Raw genomic sequence first — 18,441 nt, forward strand, 5'->3', positions numbered from 1 at the left:
GCAACATTTGCCAGTTTAACTTGAGCAATCCTTAGGTACCAGCCATTGCAGTTACATTTACTGCTGTTACACACCGTGTTGGAGTCCATAATACTTATGCTTTAAAACCAGGTAATTACTCTTTGCTCCTATTCCTGTCACAGTCAATTAGCTCCTCCTGACTTGCTTGGAAGTTCAGGACCAGGATGCACAGGAAGGCAGTGGATGAGGGAGAGAATGTGCAGTGCTGAGGGCGGCGTCGGAGACAGTGAGGATCCTCTGCTCTGTTCACAATGATTTCTGCAAGTGCAGTTCTAAGGAGAGATGCTTGATGACTGAATGCTCAGGACAGAAATGGAGCATCCATCAACACTTGAGTCAATTGAAAGTGTGAGAAAGAAATGAGGAGAAATCAAGGCACAAGTATTATCCTTCAGTTTTGATTCTGAAGCAGTGTCATTGCTCAGAGAGCTCCCACCTGATAATGAAGAACCCTCTTATGCCAAGCATTTCAGACTGGAAGGAAAAATTGAGTGCTTAACTCTGATCAGGATGTCAGGAGTAGACAATTGCTATTGCAAAAAGTGATGGCAATCTGCTTTTTATTGCCTGCCTAATACATACTGCCCAAGCACTTCCATGGAGAGACAGCAGAGAGGCCATCCATCAGCATCACATAATCTGAACCAGAATTCATTTCATGGCTGTTTTAAAACCACTTGGGACATGATACTAAAACCACCTCTGCTGTGAAAGTAAGCACAGCTGGGCTTGGGATGGGATGGGATGGGATGGGATGGGATGGGAGGCACTTAGGCCAAGCTCACACATGGGAATCTCAGCTGGGCCTGATTCAAACCTTAAATAGTGTCTGAGACATTTGCCAATGAGATTAATCTGCTGTGCTAGTGTTAATAAATTAGAGTAAATTGTGAATGTTATGTGCTTGTAAAATGCTTTAAGCATGGGCCTTGAAGCATAAACAGTGTACTTAAATTTGAGGAAGATGGTGATAGAGATTTGTGTTCCAAACCTAGGGAAATACAGTTGATAGCCCAGCCTCTGGCAGGTGTGACACTAGCATTTGTTAAAACACTGTTCAGGAAATTACCTTCTGACAGGAGTAGATGGTTTTCAATGCAGGCACTGGGATCCCCAAGAAAAGTGAAGTTCCTGGATCAGTTTGCTCTCAGTTTAGCCAGGTGCAATGAAGACGGTGAATCACTTTGCTACCCAGGAGTCTCAGTGGTGAGAGCAGCAGCTCCATCCCCTCCCCTTCACACTGGGGCTGTGACACCATGCACAGCCCCAGGGCCATTGACTGCAATTATTGCTCTTAGCTCGATGAAATGCCTGTTGTGCTGGTCACACAGATGATGTGCATCAGCAATAAAGGCAGCCCAGTGACCTGGGGGGAAGTTCACAGAAATAGTCAGTGCTGAGATACTCTCAGCAGTCTGATCATTGGTCTTTTTTAGGTATTTAGCTGTCTCCTGGTTTCTTTTCTATGATCACAAGGCAGGTGTTAAGGTTTGTGTAGTCAATTCCAAATGCATGATATTTGATTTGATTAGAAAAAAACTAAATTATGTTAAAGCAAATCCATACGTATCACTCAGATACTTGATTACCACGTCACTAGTTCTGCCAGTCTTGCTCTTGTGATGGGGCTGCCCTTATGACTTCTAAGGGCTCAGACACAAAGAGATTTCACTGAGGTCTTTTATCTCTCTTTGTTAAGTTCTCCCTCATCTTTTATCAGGGGGCACTTAACAAACCTGAGTACCTGCAGGAGCTGCTGAGGCTCTGGTGGCAGAGCTCCTCTGATGAGCAGGGTGGTGCAGACAGTCTGAACTAATGCTGGAGCAAGAGAGCTGTGCCCAAACCCTTTAGGAACTGGATGCCTGTGGAAAACAGTGTTCCCTCTGCAAGAGAACTTCACCGCCTTAAGGTGAGTTTCATCACAGCTGAGTTATCAAAGAGCTCACTGAAATTTGAATGTGAATTCTTTTTTGCCTAAGTGGGGCATTAATAAATTGCTAAAGTTAGAGAATACTTCACAAGGAACTTTATGTACAAATGTTAGAACAAGGGGTTTTGAAACTCAGAATAAAATAAAGAAGGAGCTTTAGCAGAACAAGTAATTAATTATATTTAATTTGAACAAGAGGAAGCATGGTGAGTTTTTGGACTAAATTGTTCTAAGTACTGTGTTTAAACAGCTCAATATTAACTGATTATTTTATGTTGCCACCATATAATGGATGAAGAAGAAGTTTGGCTACGTTTTTATGGCCACACTGGAAAGTGATTTTTAAAATGTTTTAGTTTTTAAAAAGTTGTGTTCAGTATTATCCTTCTAGGCTTCTTTGCACTGTGTTACAAAAGAAACTTCTTTCAAACACAGAAATTGTGTTTCTGTGTACAGAAATGACCACATCTGCTCAAGTGTGCCCTCTTGCTAGTGCAGAAGTGTGGGAGAAAATATTGCTGAAATTAAAATGCAAACCTAATTTTCTACTGAAAGAGAAATCTGAGCTAAAACAAAATTGACTCTGAATTTGTGGTGCGTTGTTTTGGTAATGGAGATTCTAAAAGGTCTGCTGTAAGAAGCAGTGAGGATAATAAGAGAGAAAACAATGATCTTTACTGGTGCTTAGGAGAATGCAATGCTTTTAGGAGAAATGCTAGATATATATTTCATCTTGAACATCATTCTGAGTGAAACTTGCAGTGCATCAAATGGGTCCTGTTTTAGTGTTCATAAAAAAAATGTCCAGCTGTAGCCTCTTCCCTTGTTAAAATACAATTTCTGGGCTGAACTGGTGCTAAGCCAAAGCAAACTGCATGAGGGGGCTGAAAGGAAGGTGGTGGAGTCTTAGGACAACTTCCAGGGCCTTCCTTACTGTGTGAACTGCCTCTGAACTGCAGATTCTCCAGGGAGGGCATTGGTGTAGGGCTGGAAAATAAAAATCCCAGAAAACAATGTGTGAAAGCCTGCTGAAGTTCGGGATAGCACAGTGTTTAGGGTTCACCTGGGGGAAGCCAGGTGTTTAGGAAGGACAACCCCAATAGTGGCTGAAATGGAAACATTTTTATTGGAGTTAAGGTAGCATGTCAGTGACTTGGAAACTTGAATTAAAAAAAGTAAGATGTTAATACTGTTTGTAATTTATTATGATTGATCTTTAGGGCTGTTGGAAGTGGTTTTATCAGCATTAATACTATCATAAAGTACCTGTTGAGACTATGCCTATGGGAGCATAATCTTACTTTTGCTGAACTAAATGGCAAAGACTTCCTCTAAACTTGGTGGTAACGTGACCAAGACCTGCAGAAAAAGGCCATCTGCATCAAAATACAGAATTTTGAAAACTGCAGATAGATTATTTTATATATCCACATGGGGATTATTTAACTTCAGAGACCCCTTAGATGCATCTGTTTGCAGGTTTGAAAGGGCAATATTTTCATATTCCTCTTGTGATGCTGAGCACCTGCAGTGGCGAGCTAACACTACCAAATCCTTCTGAAAGTTCCTGTTCAGAAATCCATAAAAGATGGGATTGATACACGTTGAGATCATGGCCACAAGGTGGCAGATTGTAAATGCCAGGTTGTGATTACAGCTCATTAGTGCCTCGTAGTTCCAGTCAAAAACCACATTGAATATATTGAGAGGCAGCCAGCAAGCTGCAAAGGTCACCACGATTGACACTAGCATCATATTGATCCTTTTGTTTTCACTCAGCCTGTTCTCATTCTCTCTCATCCTGTCTATTTTGCCTCGTCTCCTTCGAAGACACACAAATATTCTGAGATAGCAGATAAAAATAAAGCCCAGTGGAAAGCAGTACTGGAAAACCAGCAGGCTAGTGGTGAAAATCAGCCTCTCTGTGAGAGACGGCCACGCCTCGATGCAAGCCACCTTGTTCTTGTAGAAATCACTGTGGAAAGACAAATGCTTGAAGGGTTCATCTGTTATTTGGTGGAATACTAAAAAAGGAGAGGATATGATGAGGGAAAGCCCCCAGATGAAAAGAATTCCCCAATAAGCATGTGAAATGTTGGGCTTCCAGCCACGCGGGTTCACAATTAACTGATATCTCTCAACAGCAATGAGCACTAGTGAGAAAATGGAGACTGAGACAGACAGGCTTTGTATGAAAGAGCCTATTTTACACATTGCTTCCCCAAAAATCCAGTGGTCCATTAAGGTATATGCCACTGTGACAGGAATGCACATGATACAGATCAAGACATCTGATAAAGAGAGGTTGGCAATCAAAATGTTGGTGACATTTTGAGCTTCTTTCCGTCTCTTTATTATAATAATTAAGCAAAGATTTCCAACAAGCCCCACTAGTGTAACCAGTGTGTAAGCGGTAATCAGCAAGAATTCTGCAAGGGATGAAAGGTGGCATGTGTCAAAGTTCAAGAACTGAGAGAGGCTAATGTTAGAGATGGTTTGATTCAGGATCTCGCTGGGCTGCTGAACAGCTTTATCCATCCTGAAGCATCTTCCAACCTATGGACAAAACCTTGCATTATTTAGAATATACTTTGCATGGAGATTTTCAAAGCAGTGAGTACTGTGGGTCTATCATTGTAGTCAGTGTCCTTAAAGTCTTGAGGAAATCTACCATGATTAATTAGAGTAGTGGAAAAGCAGATGGTTATTAGTGGGTTTATGTATCCCTGTGGATGTCACCTCTCTGAGGTCCTCTACTGACAGTGCTACAGATCTATAACTGATGCACAAGAAGCAGCTGTGATAGCAGCTCTGACTGAACTTGTACAGACACTTTCACACAAATCCTCTTTTACCAGTTGTGGACGAAGTTTGCTTTTCAGAAGAAAGTATTCTAAGATCTGTCTCTGCTGAAGATTTAAGAAGGTTTAATGGATTCCAATAAGGATAATCTGTTGCTTTTGTATTACCAGAAAAGAAGAATTGGGTCCTGCCATCACTCTACTAGCTTAAACATCACACTTATATTTTCTTTAGAACTACAAAGCAATGTGAGTTAATACACTCAATCCTCCTGAATTAATCAAAGGTATGTGTGCTTGAGCTCAAATGACATTCAAAACATCTATGAATGATATCTAAAAGGGAGTTTCCTGTTCTACTGATGCATTGAGGGTAGTATGTCCTTTTTCCTAAATCTAACCTGAGAAAAATGTAAACAAAATAAAGCTATTGTAGTTATACAGAAAATTACTCCTCTTTCAGCTCTAACTCAAACAGGAGTCAAGCAAAATAATCTGATTTAGCACAGTTCTGTGGTTTTAAATCTTATATTAATGGGAAGAGTTAAGTTGAACATAACATCTTGATAGGTTTGAATTTATCACTGAGTGCAAAACTTAATTTAAAGGATCACCAGCTTTCTGGCCAGAAAGAGGCTAGTTCCATCCTGGGAAAGGAAAAGCTAAGTATGAAAAGAGCTATTTTAAAATTTAAAAATGGGTAATGGATATATGTTCTACACATATATCTTTCAAAACTCAAGTTTAACTCACCTTAATTCCCCTGTGAAATTACTGGAAAACTAGCTGGAAGGACATCATTCTTCACCCCTAGTAATGGTGTTAAGAGCCTGTGGAGAAAGGAGAATGAAGAAGCAGTGAGAAGTTAGAGGATACACAAAAGAAGAAGGGATAGGTCGATGTTTTATTATTACTAGAAAAAAATCTGCTCATGTGTAGAAGATTTGTCAGCCCTTTCACAGAAATTATTGCCATTATTTAGTTATTAAGGATTCTTAAAAGTTTGGTTGCCTGTGCAAAATTAAACACTAAATCCAGGGTTAAACTGGAATTATGATTCTGTAGTTGTTTTCCCACAGACATTCAAAGAATATTCCAGCTAGAGTTATATCCTGGACTGCTTTATCCTGATACTTCTGTTTGACATAAGTTTGGGTGCTTCAAATTAGGATCCTAAAAAAATCTCCAAAAAACACCATGCTCACCTTTGGAGCATCTATTACCACTCTCATTCTGATTAAAATACCCTTTTCAATCAGCTTACTCGTGTTGGAGTGGGAAGTGGCTGTAGATATATGTGACTCTGTGTGGCCCTGATGTCCCAAAAAGGACTTGAATTGTGGTCAGGGCTAGCATTAAGCTCTGCAGTCTCCCTAAAGAATGTACCTGGCTTGGTTAAAGCTGTATTGGGGTATAGGAATGTGCTCTCTGTTGGCAGAGTGACAAACTTTTGTCTCCTTAAAAAGGAAAAAAGCTCAGAAGTTTCTCTCCTCAATTAGCTAAAAAGACACCTCATAGGACTTAGGGGACTTCACTTTGAACTTAAGGCTAGCCAATTGGACAGGAGCTAAAAAGTCTCACCTAAGCAATTTACTAGAAAAAGAAGAAAACAAAGAAACTCATCACTTTTGTGAGGTGCTTTACCAGGAGCAAGAACCTCTTGCACCTGGCTCAGGTTTTTTCTGCAGAGTTTTGTTATTTTGCCTTTTACTAAAACTTTTCTGTTTCCAACACTACCACAGAAGCCATCCTGCTGATTTCATGTCTTCTAAGGTGGCTGAGCTATCTTGGGTGTGGCATAAATCTCCAACAGCTTATAAGACCTGGCTTGAGGAGACCTTATATCATTGGGGAATGACACGGAAAACTCTACAATCCTGCTGCAAAAACTACGGAAGTCTGGAGGCTCTGATAGATTTTGCAGTCCCTTGCAGGTGTCCCTAGTTCAGCAGGGCAAGAGCAAGAGCTGGCTGCTCCACTGTGTGCCCACCAGGCTCCACAAACTCTTCTGCTCCCGAGGCCAGGAGAGAGGCCAGGGACTGTGAGAGACAGTCACATGCAGAACCTGATGGTGTGGCTGGGCAGCAGCCCCTTCAGGAGTGCACTGTCACCCACCTTTCCCTGGAGCAGCACTGACTGCCTGGCTGGGTTTCTCACGCCCAAGGATGCTTGTGCTGGAAGGACAGAGGCACTGAATGGTAGATTGGCAGCTGTTGCCCCAGTGATATTTACTGCCACTTCAGAAGAGTGAGGATCTAAAGCCTGCTTTGCCCCAGGGGTGATCTTTCTCTGCAGTGCCTGTGGTGTCCACCTGGCTGACACAGACCTGATGCCTTCAGAGACAAGCTCTGCTCTTCCCTGCTTTTCATGTGAGCAGGAGAAGCTGTGGGGGACTCAAAAGGCCATGAAGCTGAGCCAAGTTTGTAATATTTTATGCACTATTTGCTAAGCTTGTTTATTTCTCCATGGATGCACAACACAGTTTGATAGCAAATTCTGAATGTCCTCTCCCAAGGATTCAGAATGGTAAGGCTTCTCTGGCATTTTCTGTTTGGGAAAAGTCCCTGTACTGACCTAACCAGTTCACTTGCTACATCAGTTTTAGGCACACTCTCTAGCTACACTGTCCTTTTCTCAGGAAAATGCGCAATTTCTTTTCACTCTTTGGTTTGTGCTGGGAGTTAAAGAGTGCAGTCTTCAGTACAAACCATTCTGGGAGGCAATATACACATTTCCTTGGCAATAAAACAAATTCACCTGTCTTGGTAAACATCTGGAGTATTTATAGCATTAAAAAATAAGTTACTCTAGTATTTACTACAGCATGCTGAACTATATTGTAATACATACTGGCATTTTTTAATCTACTGAATAAATGATATTGGAATCAGCATCCTTGGATCACAGCTACAGCTGATACCAGAATTGAAGTGTTTAACAAAAAGAACTAATTACTTCAAGCCCGAATGCATGCGTTTTGGAAAAGATTCTCTACCATAGTAAGAGTTTAACAGTGTAAGATATCATAAACTCCCAGTCTTGTTTCATTCCTCTATCTGCAGAAACATTACGGAAACGTTCATAAGCAAAAGAAAGGTTTAAAATAAAATGAGTTTTAGAAATCTTTCTTTCCTAAGTATTTTCTTACCTATGCTAAAGATGAACAGTCCCATCCTTTCAAGGTGACCAACAACGTTTAAATTACAAACCTTGTTTGTTAAGTTCCTAAGTATTGCACAGATAAAATGTGGGGGAAAATTTACATTCAATTTTAAATATAGATTGTAAAGAATAAAATAATGCTTTAAAAGATATTTCAGTAACTTTTGTCATAGTTCTATTGATTTTCTGACTTCTTACCTGATGAAAAATTCAAGTCATATCCACACTGCTTTAACAATTTTTCTTTTCCGTCAGAGCCAGCAAACACATCTTCTTTCTACATGTAAAAGAATCCAGAGCAAAGCCATGTCTCCTAAAGCCACACTTAAACTCTCCTTTCTTCTGTCTTTATCAAGCCATAGATCCCCACTTTGCAGCAGCACTGAGGCTGCCAGGCTGTAGGAAGGCTGCTGAGGAATAACACAAGCTCTGGAATCCAAGAGGAGACGAACAGCAGTGAGGAGGAAGGACCAGTAGTCATGGGGATGGATTTTCTTCCACTGTGCTGCTTCCCTCCACCCCATCAAACACCTTATCATGCAATTTCATTTTCAATTATTTAATCTGTTCTGTAGTTCAAATGTTTTCCCTCTGCAGGATTTCATACATAAACATCTGCAGATGGCATATTGCTTTAACTGACACAGCAATACAATAAGCTACTTGGAAAGAGCATGCACATCCTATTAAGTGTATAATTTGCTTTGTTGCAATTAAGATAATCAGATTTTCATTATAAATCGATATTTTAGCTTATACTCCTCAGATAAAACCAGTATTTCTGAAAAGCGAGGCATGGCACACTGCACTAGCAGTAGTGAAAAGGGACTTTATTTTTCTTAGTGTTTTTTCTGTAAGAGTTCATACATTTTGTAGACACATGCATATAAAAATAAGCATTCAGCTTACTCACTAAATATTTAGAATGAACATTTATGGAGTGGGAAAGGAACTGCTTTTCTTAGGACTTGCAATCTGGTAAGTTGCTGTATAAAGCCTCGCATTTTTACCTGGGTCCACTTAACTTCCAGTATCTCAGTCTGGTTTTTTAAGAGAATGGTCTTTCAAAAAGCAGTAGAATTTTTGGGATGAGCAATACTAATGCTGTTCTGAAGTGCAATTCAGAACTAATTATCTAAAAATATAGTTGGTTGTCATTATACAGTATTTGAATAAAATAGGTGCAGGGTGGAAAGAGCCTTTGGGACCTTGTGACCAGATGAGCATCCTGCTTTTCATGTATTTGAGTCTATTCGTGATGTGTTTGTCCAGATTGTTTTCTAACCATCTGTGAAGATCTTGGATTCAAGTGCCTAATTGACTGCTAGGAAGACTGCCTTAACACCTCCCCATAAAACTTCCTTCTCTTTAGTTGAACCCAGTGCTTTTTATTCTAGATGTGGTTAAGGAATTCTGATATTTTAAACAAAAATGCTGCAATCAAGCAATGGGAATATATTTTTCTAAAGCATTTCTAGAGTTTGCTGGGTTTGATTATGTCAGAATTACTATAAAAACAAAGCTTTGCCAAAGTACTTTAGAAATGCTGCTTCTGGTCGTAGTGTAATCCCAGGAAGTTAATCAGGACCTGAACATGCAATGTGATAGATAAGCATCAGAACAGGCCATAAAAATGCATATCTACTTATGAAGCAAATAAGCCAATAAAATGATAATATATTCTGATCCTGTTTCTAAATTTCAAAGGTCATTTTGCTTATTTACACATGCCTCTGTTTCTAATATAATTCTGCATGCAGTCCTTCATTTGTGGAATAAGTGGGGTCCTTAACATATGATCCATTGGTTTTTACAGCTGTAGCAACCTGCTGCCTCATGTGGATTAAATTGTGCTGTAACCTGTTGTGAATTAGATCACATCCAGCATCAGAGACTTGTGGGTGTAGCTGCTCCTGGTGTGTTTAATCCTGATGTCAAAGGTATGTATGCTCAGTGGGACCCATGGCTCTGGAGGAGAGATCACAATGTATTTTTTCAGCCAAATGCTTGGAGCGTCTGTTTGCAAAAAAGGTTAATGGATAGCAGAATTGTATTTACTTTTAATCAATGGTCTTGTCATTTCTAAATTACTCAGCATTAAGTGATAGGTGAAGTGCCATAATAGATCTTTAAACTTAAAGTTTGTAATAACTTGTGTAGCATGGCAACAAGCTGTTGGTGGAAAATAACATTTAACTTCTCTAAGTTCACCTTTTGCTCTGGCCTTTACATGATTCCTTGGCCAGCAGGAATCTTTGCTGAAGGTTGATCACTCTAAATTTTTGCTTTTGCTTAGTTGTTTCTCCTATGTACCCGTGCAGCAGTCCTTGTTTCTGCCTGTTGCAGACTCCTTCTTCAGAAAGCAAGATTTAGTAGAGATGTACATGTACAATTTCTCAGTTTCCCACATGAAGGAATTCTTTAACAGCAGACTGGCCAAGAGCTGGTTCAAACACCTGTAACATCTCTGAAGGGTCATGGAATCACAGACTGGTTTGGGTTGGAAGGGACCTTAAAAATCACCCAGTTCCAATGGGCAGGGACACCTCCCACTAGATAAGGCTGTTCCCAGATCCATCCAACCTGGCCTTGGACACTTCCAGGGATGGAAGTCACTTCCAGGGATAGAAGTCCTTTCCAGGATACTTCCAGGGATGGGGCAGCCACAGCTTCTCTGGGTGATTTCTTCCAATGATTCACCACCCCCAAAGTAAAGAATTTCTTCCCAAATCCCACCTGACTCTGCCCTCTGTCACTACAAAGCCACTCCCTACTGTCCTGTCATTCCAGGCCCTTGTCCAAACTCCCTCTCCAGCTCTCTTGGAGCCTCTTTAGGCACTGGAAGGGCTCTGAGGTCTCCCTGGAGCCTTCCCTTGTCAGGCTGAGCACTCCCAGCTCCCCCAGCCCTCTTAGCACCCTGATGGCTCCTCTGGACTCACTCCAGCACATCCACATCCTTCTCACATGGGAGCCCACAGCTGGAGGCAGCACTGCAGGTGGGGTCTCACAAGAGTGCAGTAGGGAGGGAGAACCACCTCCATCATCCTGCTGGTCACACTGCTCATGCAGCCCAGGACAAGGTCAGATTTTTCAAATGCACTTTGCTGGCTCATGTTGAACTCTTATCAATCAACACCTGCAAATCTCTCCCCTGGATTATTGGTTCCTAATAAGTACTGTTCTTCATTACACTTCAAAGAGGCATAGAAAAGTAAATAAGAATAATTGGAAATCTCATATGTTAGTGTTGGATGTGCTGGTTAATGCCATGAAAGTAAGATAATATGCTGTGATGGAGGAAAAACACACTCCCCTCACATTTTCCTGTTCTGTGGAGAGATCAACACCTCAGTAAGGGATTCTCAGTAAATAGCTCATAATGTGACCAAACTAGCAGCAGCTAAGTATGCACTGGGACTTTTCCTCCATGGATGTACATGTGTGAGTTGAAGTCCTGATCCATGACTCAGAGGTTTTTTCCTAATTGGAAATAATTGTCACAAAAATAATTCATGTTCACTACCTGGAGTTTCGGTTTCACTCCATTATACTGCATAGCTCTAAAGGACACCTTTGCAATATCCTTGATGCCTGGTCTCAATTTTGATTCTCAATTAGCTCATGACTAGAATGAAAAGTCAACTGTTTAAAAATCTGATATAACTATAAATGAGTTACTTATAATAACATATTAATTTTTAAAACTGTGTCATGCCATGAACTGTTGGCTAATTTCTGGACCTTATTCAGTTGGCATAGAGCTGAGATGGAGATGAATATACTCCCTGGCTGGAAGGTTAGCATCCTAATTTTTTGGGTCAGCCAAGTTACTTTTCTCACTGAAAAAGAGATAGGATATATGAGCAATTGTAATAGGAGTGTGACTGCATAAATTCATATTCAATAACAGATTCCACTTTCCAAACCCTGATTCTATTCTTTGTAGTTTTTTAGAACTTCTCCAACTCACTTTTACCAAAGTCATCTCTACCAAAAAATGAATTCTTTCAATAGCTCACAGATTTGGGGGGAATATGGCAATTTGTATCTCTGGTTTGTTCTTTCCCATTCTAGAGCATTTTCATAACAACGCTGTGAGCACCAAACCCTGCTGTTCTCATGGCATGACATCTTTCAGGGTCTTAACTGTTAATTAAAAAATACTTAAATAATCAAAAGGTTTTTCCCATTAATCTCAGTCTGTTTCAATTTTCCAGTATGTTTCAAACTGTAACAAGCATTTTGATTTTCTGGATTAAAACCAGGAATTCTAGATTGCTATTTCCTGTCTGGAAAGTCTTACTTCACACCACCTCATTTTAAGATTTCTTGAATAGCATGGATGTCTTTCAGCTAATTTCAGGCAGGTACCTACTGAGCTTCAGAGGTCAGGTCTTCCTGCTGTGTTCAAACAAAGTTTAACATCAGTCATGCAAAAGCTCCACAAACCCACCCCACAGGGGTTCTGTGGTATGAGAAAAAGTTGGAGTCTAGGAATAGCTAAGGGGGAAAAAATAAAAGCAAGTAGATTTTAATTTAATTGGAAAATACATAATGAAAAATTTGCAGGTGAAAAAGATCAGAGTGTGGCTGAGATTGTTGCTGGCTCCAGGTCTTCCTTTGGCACAACTTAGGTTCCTGGTCTGTCTCAGACTAAGATACAGTGAAAATTCTCCCCTCTCAGATCTGTGACAGCATCACTACATTCTTTGATCCTCCACAAGAATCCTGACTTTTGAGACTGTATTTTGCTGCCTTACTTTCATCCCATCACTTCAAATTATGGCCACCTTTTACATACAATTTTAGGAAAGAGAAGAAAGGAAATAATGAATTTTTAAAGACGAGTGAAAAGATGAAAGAGGAAAAGAGAAATTGAGCTTCAGAGGGAAGAGGAGGGAGGGCAGGGTTTAAGGAAAAACGGTAACTTAAATCCAAAGAAAAGGATGCGAATTCAATTCTCCGATGACTTTCCACTTCACCCTTCACAAAGGTGTGTTTCTTTCTTCAGCAAACTCCCCTTAAAAAGGGCTCCAGAAGATTTTGTTTAACTGATAAACTTTGATACTACTTACTGAAGAAACAGTAGCTGTGGGTTATTCTGTTACCTTTTTATCTTTAGTTTGTCTTCTTTTGCATTAAGCAAATACAAGAGAGGGGTAGTGTTTTATTCCCCATCTGAATTTACACAAGGCAGAGATTTTTATCCTGAGGAGTGGCATGTTCAGACTTTAGCGGGGTAGAAGTCTATCTAGTTGCCTCTCAGTATTTTTTAATCTTTTTCAACAAAAACCCCCTCTCCTGATCACTAATAATTCATGAAAGTCTCCAAAGTAAGATGATAGATTTCATGTTAATGCAGATGAAAGTGCAAACAGCAGAATGGAGTGAAAGAGAAACTTTTGCCAAAAAGGCAAGAGCTCTCGAGAAGAGCCGTACATCTTTCAGAAATTTTTGTACCTGTAACTAAAGCAAAGTGCCAGGCTGGGAATTCTCATGATGCTGCTGTATTTTTGCAATGCTCCCTGTGAACGACACAATTACACTCTGCCTGAGGTGTTGATTTAGGTAGGAGTGAGCCTTCCAAATGTCTAATAATACCTCATTGAAATGATGAAAATAAAAATCTTTGCTTCTATGTGTATCTCAGAGTGACGTGGGAAGTTATGGTTGAATCCCTTGTATTCCCAGCTGTTCCCACCTATGCAGTTAGAAAAATCTGGGTGAAATTTGTGTGTAGTTAAGGTGATGTTATTACAGTTTTCAATGTGAATGCAGAACTAATTCAGCAAACAGTCTGCATGAAACTTTAAAATGCTGTCTGTCTGCTAAAAGCTCAAAATAAATCTAAGTCTAGAGCATTGTAGTATACTAAAAAAAAAATACTTAAACTCATTAAAAATTCAAGTGATATACATAAATTGCTTAAAAAATAATCAATGCCTGCCAACAGTGGAAGCCACAAAAATGTAACTAAATATGTTGAAACTAGTTAAAGAGATATGAATTTGTGTTTATATGAGGGTTTAGATAAAATATTTATAACTTACAAACTACTTCTGAGTTCATGATGTTTTTCTATTGCCCTTCATGCTCTTTCCCAAAACTTCATTACTCTTTTTCCATCTTGGCAGTTTGGACCCATTAAATAACACGAAAAAGTAATGTTTCTTGAATGGCAAAAATGGATACAAAGAATTCCTAAATAGTTTATTTTGCATCAGCTTTTACTAAGAATACTTGGTAACACAGGAAGTTGTGCGGGAAAGGGGCTGCTCAGATGTCACTGGTTTTCAATCTCTTAAGCAGCAATGCCCTCCTGTGGACTCTGGGTAGAATGATTTCTTCTGAATAGAAAGGTGTATGCATGAACATGATTTGGTTTTCCTTCTTCCTAACACATTAATTAAAATGTCCCATTAAGACATTTAATTTAATTGGCATTATTTGGCCAATGCTTCAGGTTTGAGAAACACATTTCCTCTAGGTAATGACACAGGTGGAGCTTTTATCTGAAAAAGCACCTAACTTCAGAAACTTCAGCTGCTGATTTTTTATTCTATAGGTTGCTATCAGAATTGAAACAATGTCATGCTGCCTTGTCAGAAAGTGAAAAGCATATATTTCTTTTGCATGACACTTTCCCAAGAATTTTTATATCCATAGGTTGATATTATGCATTTACTAGTTTACAGCAAATAGCAGTTTAAAAATTCTGTGGGGAAGCTGCTGTGGCTGCTGGAGTGTTTCTGGTTTACATCTCACACACAGTGAGGCTCATCTTTGGCTCTGCACTCACACTGTGGCAGCACCTGTGTCTCCTTGGCTCACATAGCTTGAAGGATGTCTTAGTTTGGAAAGACAGGAGTCTGCTAAGGAAGGCAGGAGCCTCCCCTGAAATGGAAAATGTAAACCCTCCCCCTCCCCGAATTGCTATAAATTTTAAATTAAGGGGCTCTCAGGCAAAAAATATGGGAGCAGGAAATAACAGTTCTTTAATAGGGAAGAAAATATAAAAATAAAATAAAATAAACAATGCAGTACACTAGAACAACACTGTCAGAGTCAGAACACGACCTGACACCCTGTTGGTCAGGGTGTTGGTAGCAGTCCCATTGGAATTGTGGCTGCAGCCCTCCTGGAGTGTCAGGTGTGGTTCTGTTGGAGCAGGGGGTCCTGTAGAAAAGGATGTATTCCTCCTTCTGAAGATCCAGTGGAAGAGGCAGCTGCTGTTCCTCTGGGAAATCCAGTGGAGAAGCTGTGCTGGTATTCCAGAATCTCCAGATTATATATGGGTAGCAATACTTGGCTCCTCCCTCTGGGCAGAGCATCTCACAATGGGACGCTGCAGTTCTTATCAGTCATGCAGTAACATTCAATGGCCTGTTATCAGCTGATGTTGTGGAAGAGATAAGGAAAACTGCCCACTTAACAGAAGACAATTGCCATACAGATGGCAAATAGAATACAATTTGCTTGGCAATCCAGGAGAAAGGAAAAGCACATTTCAGGAGCACAGAAAGGCACCTCCTTCCTGGGAATGTGTGCACCAAGTGCTTTGCTGCACAGTTCGGGTGTCTGGGTGCCTCAGCAGGTGTGAGTCCAGCAGCAGCTGGAGAGGTCTGGCTGGAGCCCCCAAGGCAGCTGGGATGACCTGGAGGAATGCAGGTCTGTGGGGTGTGCAGGAGAAGCTTCTGTTTGGCTGGCTGTTCAGCCTGCATCCCAGAGCCTGGGGGATGTGTCAGGGCACGTGGATGCGAGCAGGCTCCCAGCCCTGCCAGGGCAGGGACTGAACTCAGAGCAGGCTTTGAGTGGAGGTGTGAATGAACAACACGAGCTCACTTTGGCAGCTGGGAAAGGCAGGGGCATGGCAGGACAGGACACCAAGCCAAGCACAGTTTGGCCTTTGTGCATTTTCAGAGATGTTTCCACCTGCAGGACCTGGATATGTGTGTATTAAAGGTGTTTTCCTTTCATTACCCAACCAGTTAAAAGTGTAAATGAAGAGGAAGAATTTGGGCTACACCTGAATTGAGTCAGCAGCTGATTTCTCCTACTGATTTACTCACATCTTAAAGAGCCTCATCTCCTCCTGATGCAAGCTGTGACTTTTTTCTTTGATCTGTTCTTGGCCTACTTGTCTGTCTTGCTTTCAGGGAGAGAAAGTGCCTGAAAACAAGCTTTGTTTTCTTTGTTATCTCTTGAGGCCATAATTAGCTCCTTTTAAATTTTCATCCTTTTTGCTCTAAATTACTATAGGTCTATAAAACTCTCATGGATTATTTTCCATGTGATACATACTAATTTATCTTGGGAAGGGCTCTTACAATATATAGTAGGCAAAATAGTTTTGTATTTCCTGTAATTTATGTGCAACTTGCAGACAGCCTCCAGGAAGATTTTTATTTAGTACAGTAGGATATGTTTGTTTATTTAAAATCCACAAATATTTCAGTGGCATTATGGGATATTCTCTTTTCTTAAACTAGATAAAATGATGGTGTCAGTTCATGCCTTGAGATAAATGAATGACATTTGGATGAACCTATGAAAACTTTACTTGTGATTGTCAAACACAGGCATTTAATAGGTTACTCTTACTATAAACATGGCTATAACATAAAAAAAAAATCCAGAGTAAAATCAGATTATTGTATTGCAAGTACCAATGCTACAGGTAATGATAATCATAGCCTGTGAGACAAAAGCATGTTCAGCCTCTCAGGATTTCCTCTGGGGCTGTGGTTAACCAACCTTCCAGCACAGCCAGTGTTTCTCTTGTGTGTAAGTCTCCAAGGGAGCATTTCCAGTTGATCCCCATCAGGGGGATGCTGCAGTTCTGCTTCCTCCCTCCTGCCAGCACCAGCAGGTCACACAAAAAAAATGTTTCAGAAAGCTGGGGCAGATGAAAACCAAGTCCTTTGTTGTGATAAAACCATTTATGGCTGTCTCAGTTCTCTTATGTGGATCAATGTGTGTTTGCAGAAGCATCAAGGCTGGCACATGGGAAAAGGCAGGATTAGTTCAGGTAATTGGGGAACTACATCCTGAGAGTGCCTAATGCAAAACAACAGCCATTCTTAGCTCCTGCTTAATTTTTAACATAAACCGTAGTGGCTGCAAGACCGAAAAAAAAAATTCTAATGAAAAATGCATTAAGTTGAAAGTAATGCTGCAGTCTTCATGACAGCAATGTTTAATGTACTATAAAAGTAATAGAAAAAAAGGAAAATTATCTCACTATTCGTCATTCCACAGGGCTTGCACACTCTTGAACATCTCTAATTGTTTTTCTGAGAAAATGCTTCATTTTCAGAGCTAAGGGGAGATCTAATGGTGAACAGGCTGTGACAGGGTTGGAAAGAGAAAAGGAAAGCAGGGGAGGAAACGGTAGCAGGAATAGTGAGTGAGAAGGAATGACAGAAAGGTTTAGGTTGGAAAAGCCCTTCAAGATCACCAAATTCCTTCAGCAGTGCCACAGCCCATGACCCAAGCGCTACATCCGCACTGTCCTTTAAATCCCTCCAGAGACGCGACTCCATCGCTGCCCTGGGCAGCTGTGCCAGGGCTGGACAGTGTTTTCCGTGAAGAATTCTTCCCTGATACCCAACCTAAACCTTCTCTGGCACACCCTGAGGCTGTTCCTGTCATCCTGTCCCCGCTCCCTGCGAGCGGGCTGCCAAGGGGAAGGGGGACACAAACGACGGAAGAGCCACGGCTGCCAGGAGCAGACAGAAGCAGGGCGGAGGGGAGGGTTAAAGCCCACAGGGAGGGCGGTCCGGGGGCTGGGGAAGCCGAGGGCAGGGTGAGGTTGGGCACAGGGAAGGAGGCGGAGCCCGGCCGGGGCCGTGCCCAGCGGGTGCCGGCAGTGTCCGCGACAAGAGGCTGGCCGGGCTCCCCTTCACGGTGCCAGCCACGGGACCACGAGGCAGCGGCAGAAAGGGATGCACTGTTTCACATGAACGTGAGGAAGCACTTCTTTACAGCGCAGTTACGAGTCCTAGGGCAGATGGGATGTGGAGTGTGCCTCCCTGGGGATAGCCCAGAACCGTCCGTACGCGGCCCCGTCTATGTGCTGTGGGCTGGAGCGGGGAGCTCCTGCTGCGCTCTGAGGGGAGGCCCCAAGCCCCTGGCGGGCTCCGCCATTGCGGGACGCCCAACGGTCCCCGCGGTTCAAACGCTCCCGCGCGCCCCGCCCCCTGCGGGGCGGGCTCAACGGGGAGGGAGCTCGCGCCGGGCCGGAGGCGGTGTCCCATTGGCTGTCGGCCGCGGGCCCGGCGCATTGACGCAGCATGCCCCGCCCCTCAGCCCGACGCGCGCGGAACGCGTCCCGCGTTTCTATTGGCTGCTCGCCACGTCCGTCGTCGGCGAACCCCGGTACTTTTGCGGAGGTCGCGCGCTTTCATTGGTTGCTGCACACGTCCATCGCGGCTTAAGCCACGCCCCTTAAAGGTCAGTGGCGGGTGGCGCCGGCGCATCTCTCTCATTGGCTGCAACGGCGGGAGAGGAAGGCCTGGGGGGCGGGGC

The 18,441-nt window shown here is 41.9% G+C and overlaps 1 protein-coding gene across 1 annotated transcript; it reads right to left on the reverse strand.

Moving 5' to 3' along the window:
• Positions 1-3,370: 3,370 nt before the first annotated feature.
• LOC132334372 (neuropeptide Y receptor type 6-like) lies at positions 3,371-4,489 on the reverse strand. Its single transcript, XM_059860361.1, has one exon. The coding sequence runs from the start codon at positions 4,487-4,489 to the stop codon at positions 3,371-3,373; it is 1,119 nt and encodes a 372-aa protein (XP_059716344.1).
• Positions 4,490-18,441: the final 13,952 nt, after the last annotated feature.

This window comes from Haemorhous mexicanus, chromosome 15 (genome assembly GCF_027477595.1).
Source record: "Haemorhous mexicanus isolate bHaeMex1 chromosome 15, bHaeMex1.pri, whole genome shotgun sequence".
NCBI lineage: Eukaryota > Metazoa > Chordata > Aves > Passeriformes > Fringillidae > Haemorhous > Haemorhous mexicanus.

Excerpts from the sequence above, each read along its gene's own strand:
- LOC132334372 (XM_059860361.1), bottom strand. The coding sequence starts at position 4,489 with ATGGATAAAGCTGTTCAGCAGCCCAGCGAGATCCTGAATCAAACCATC.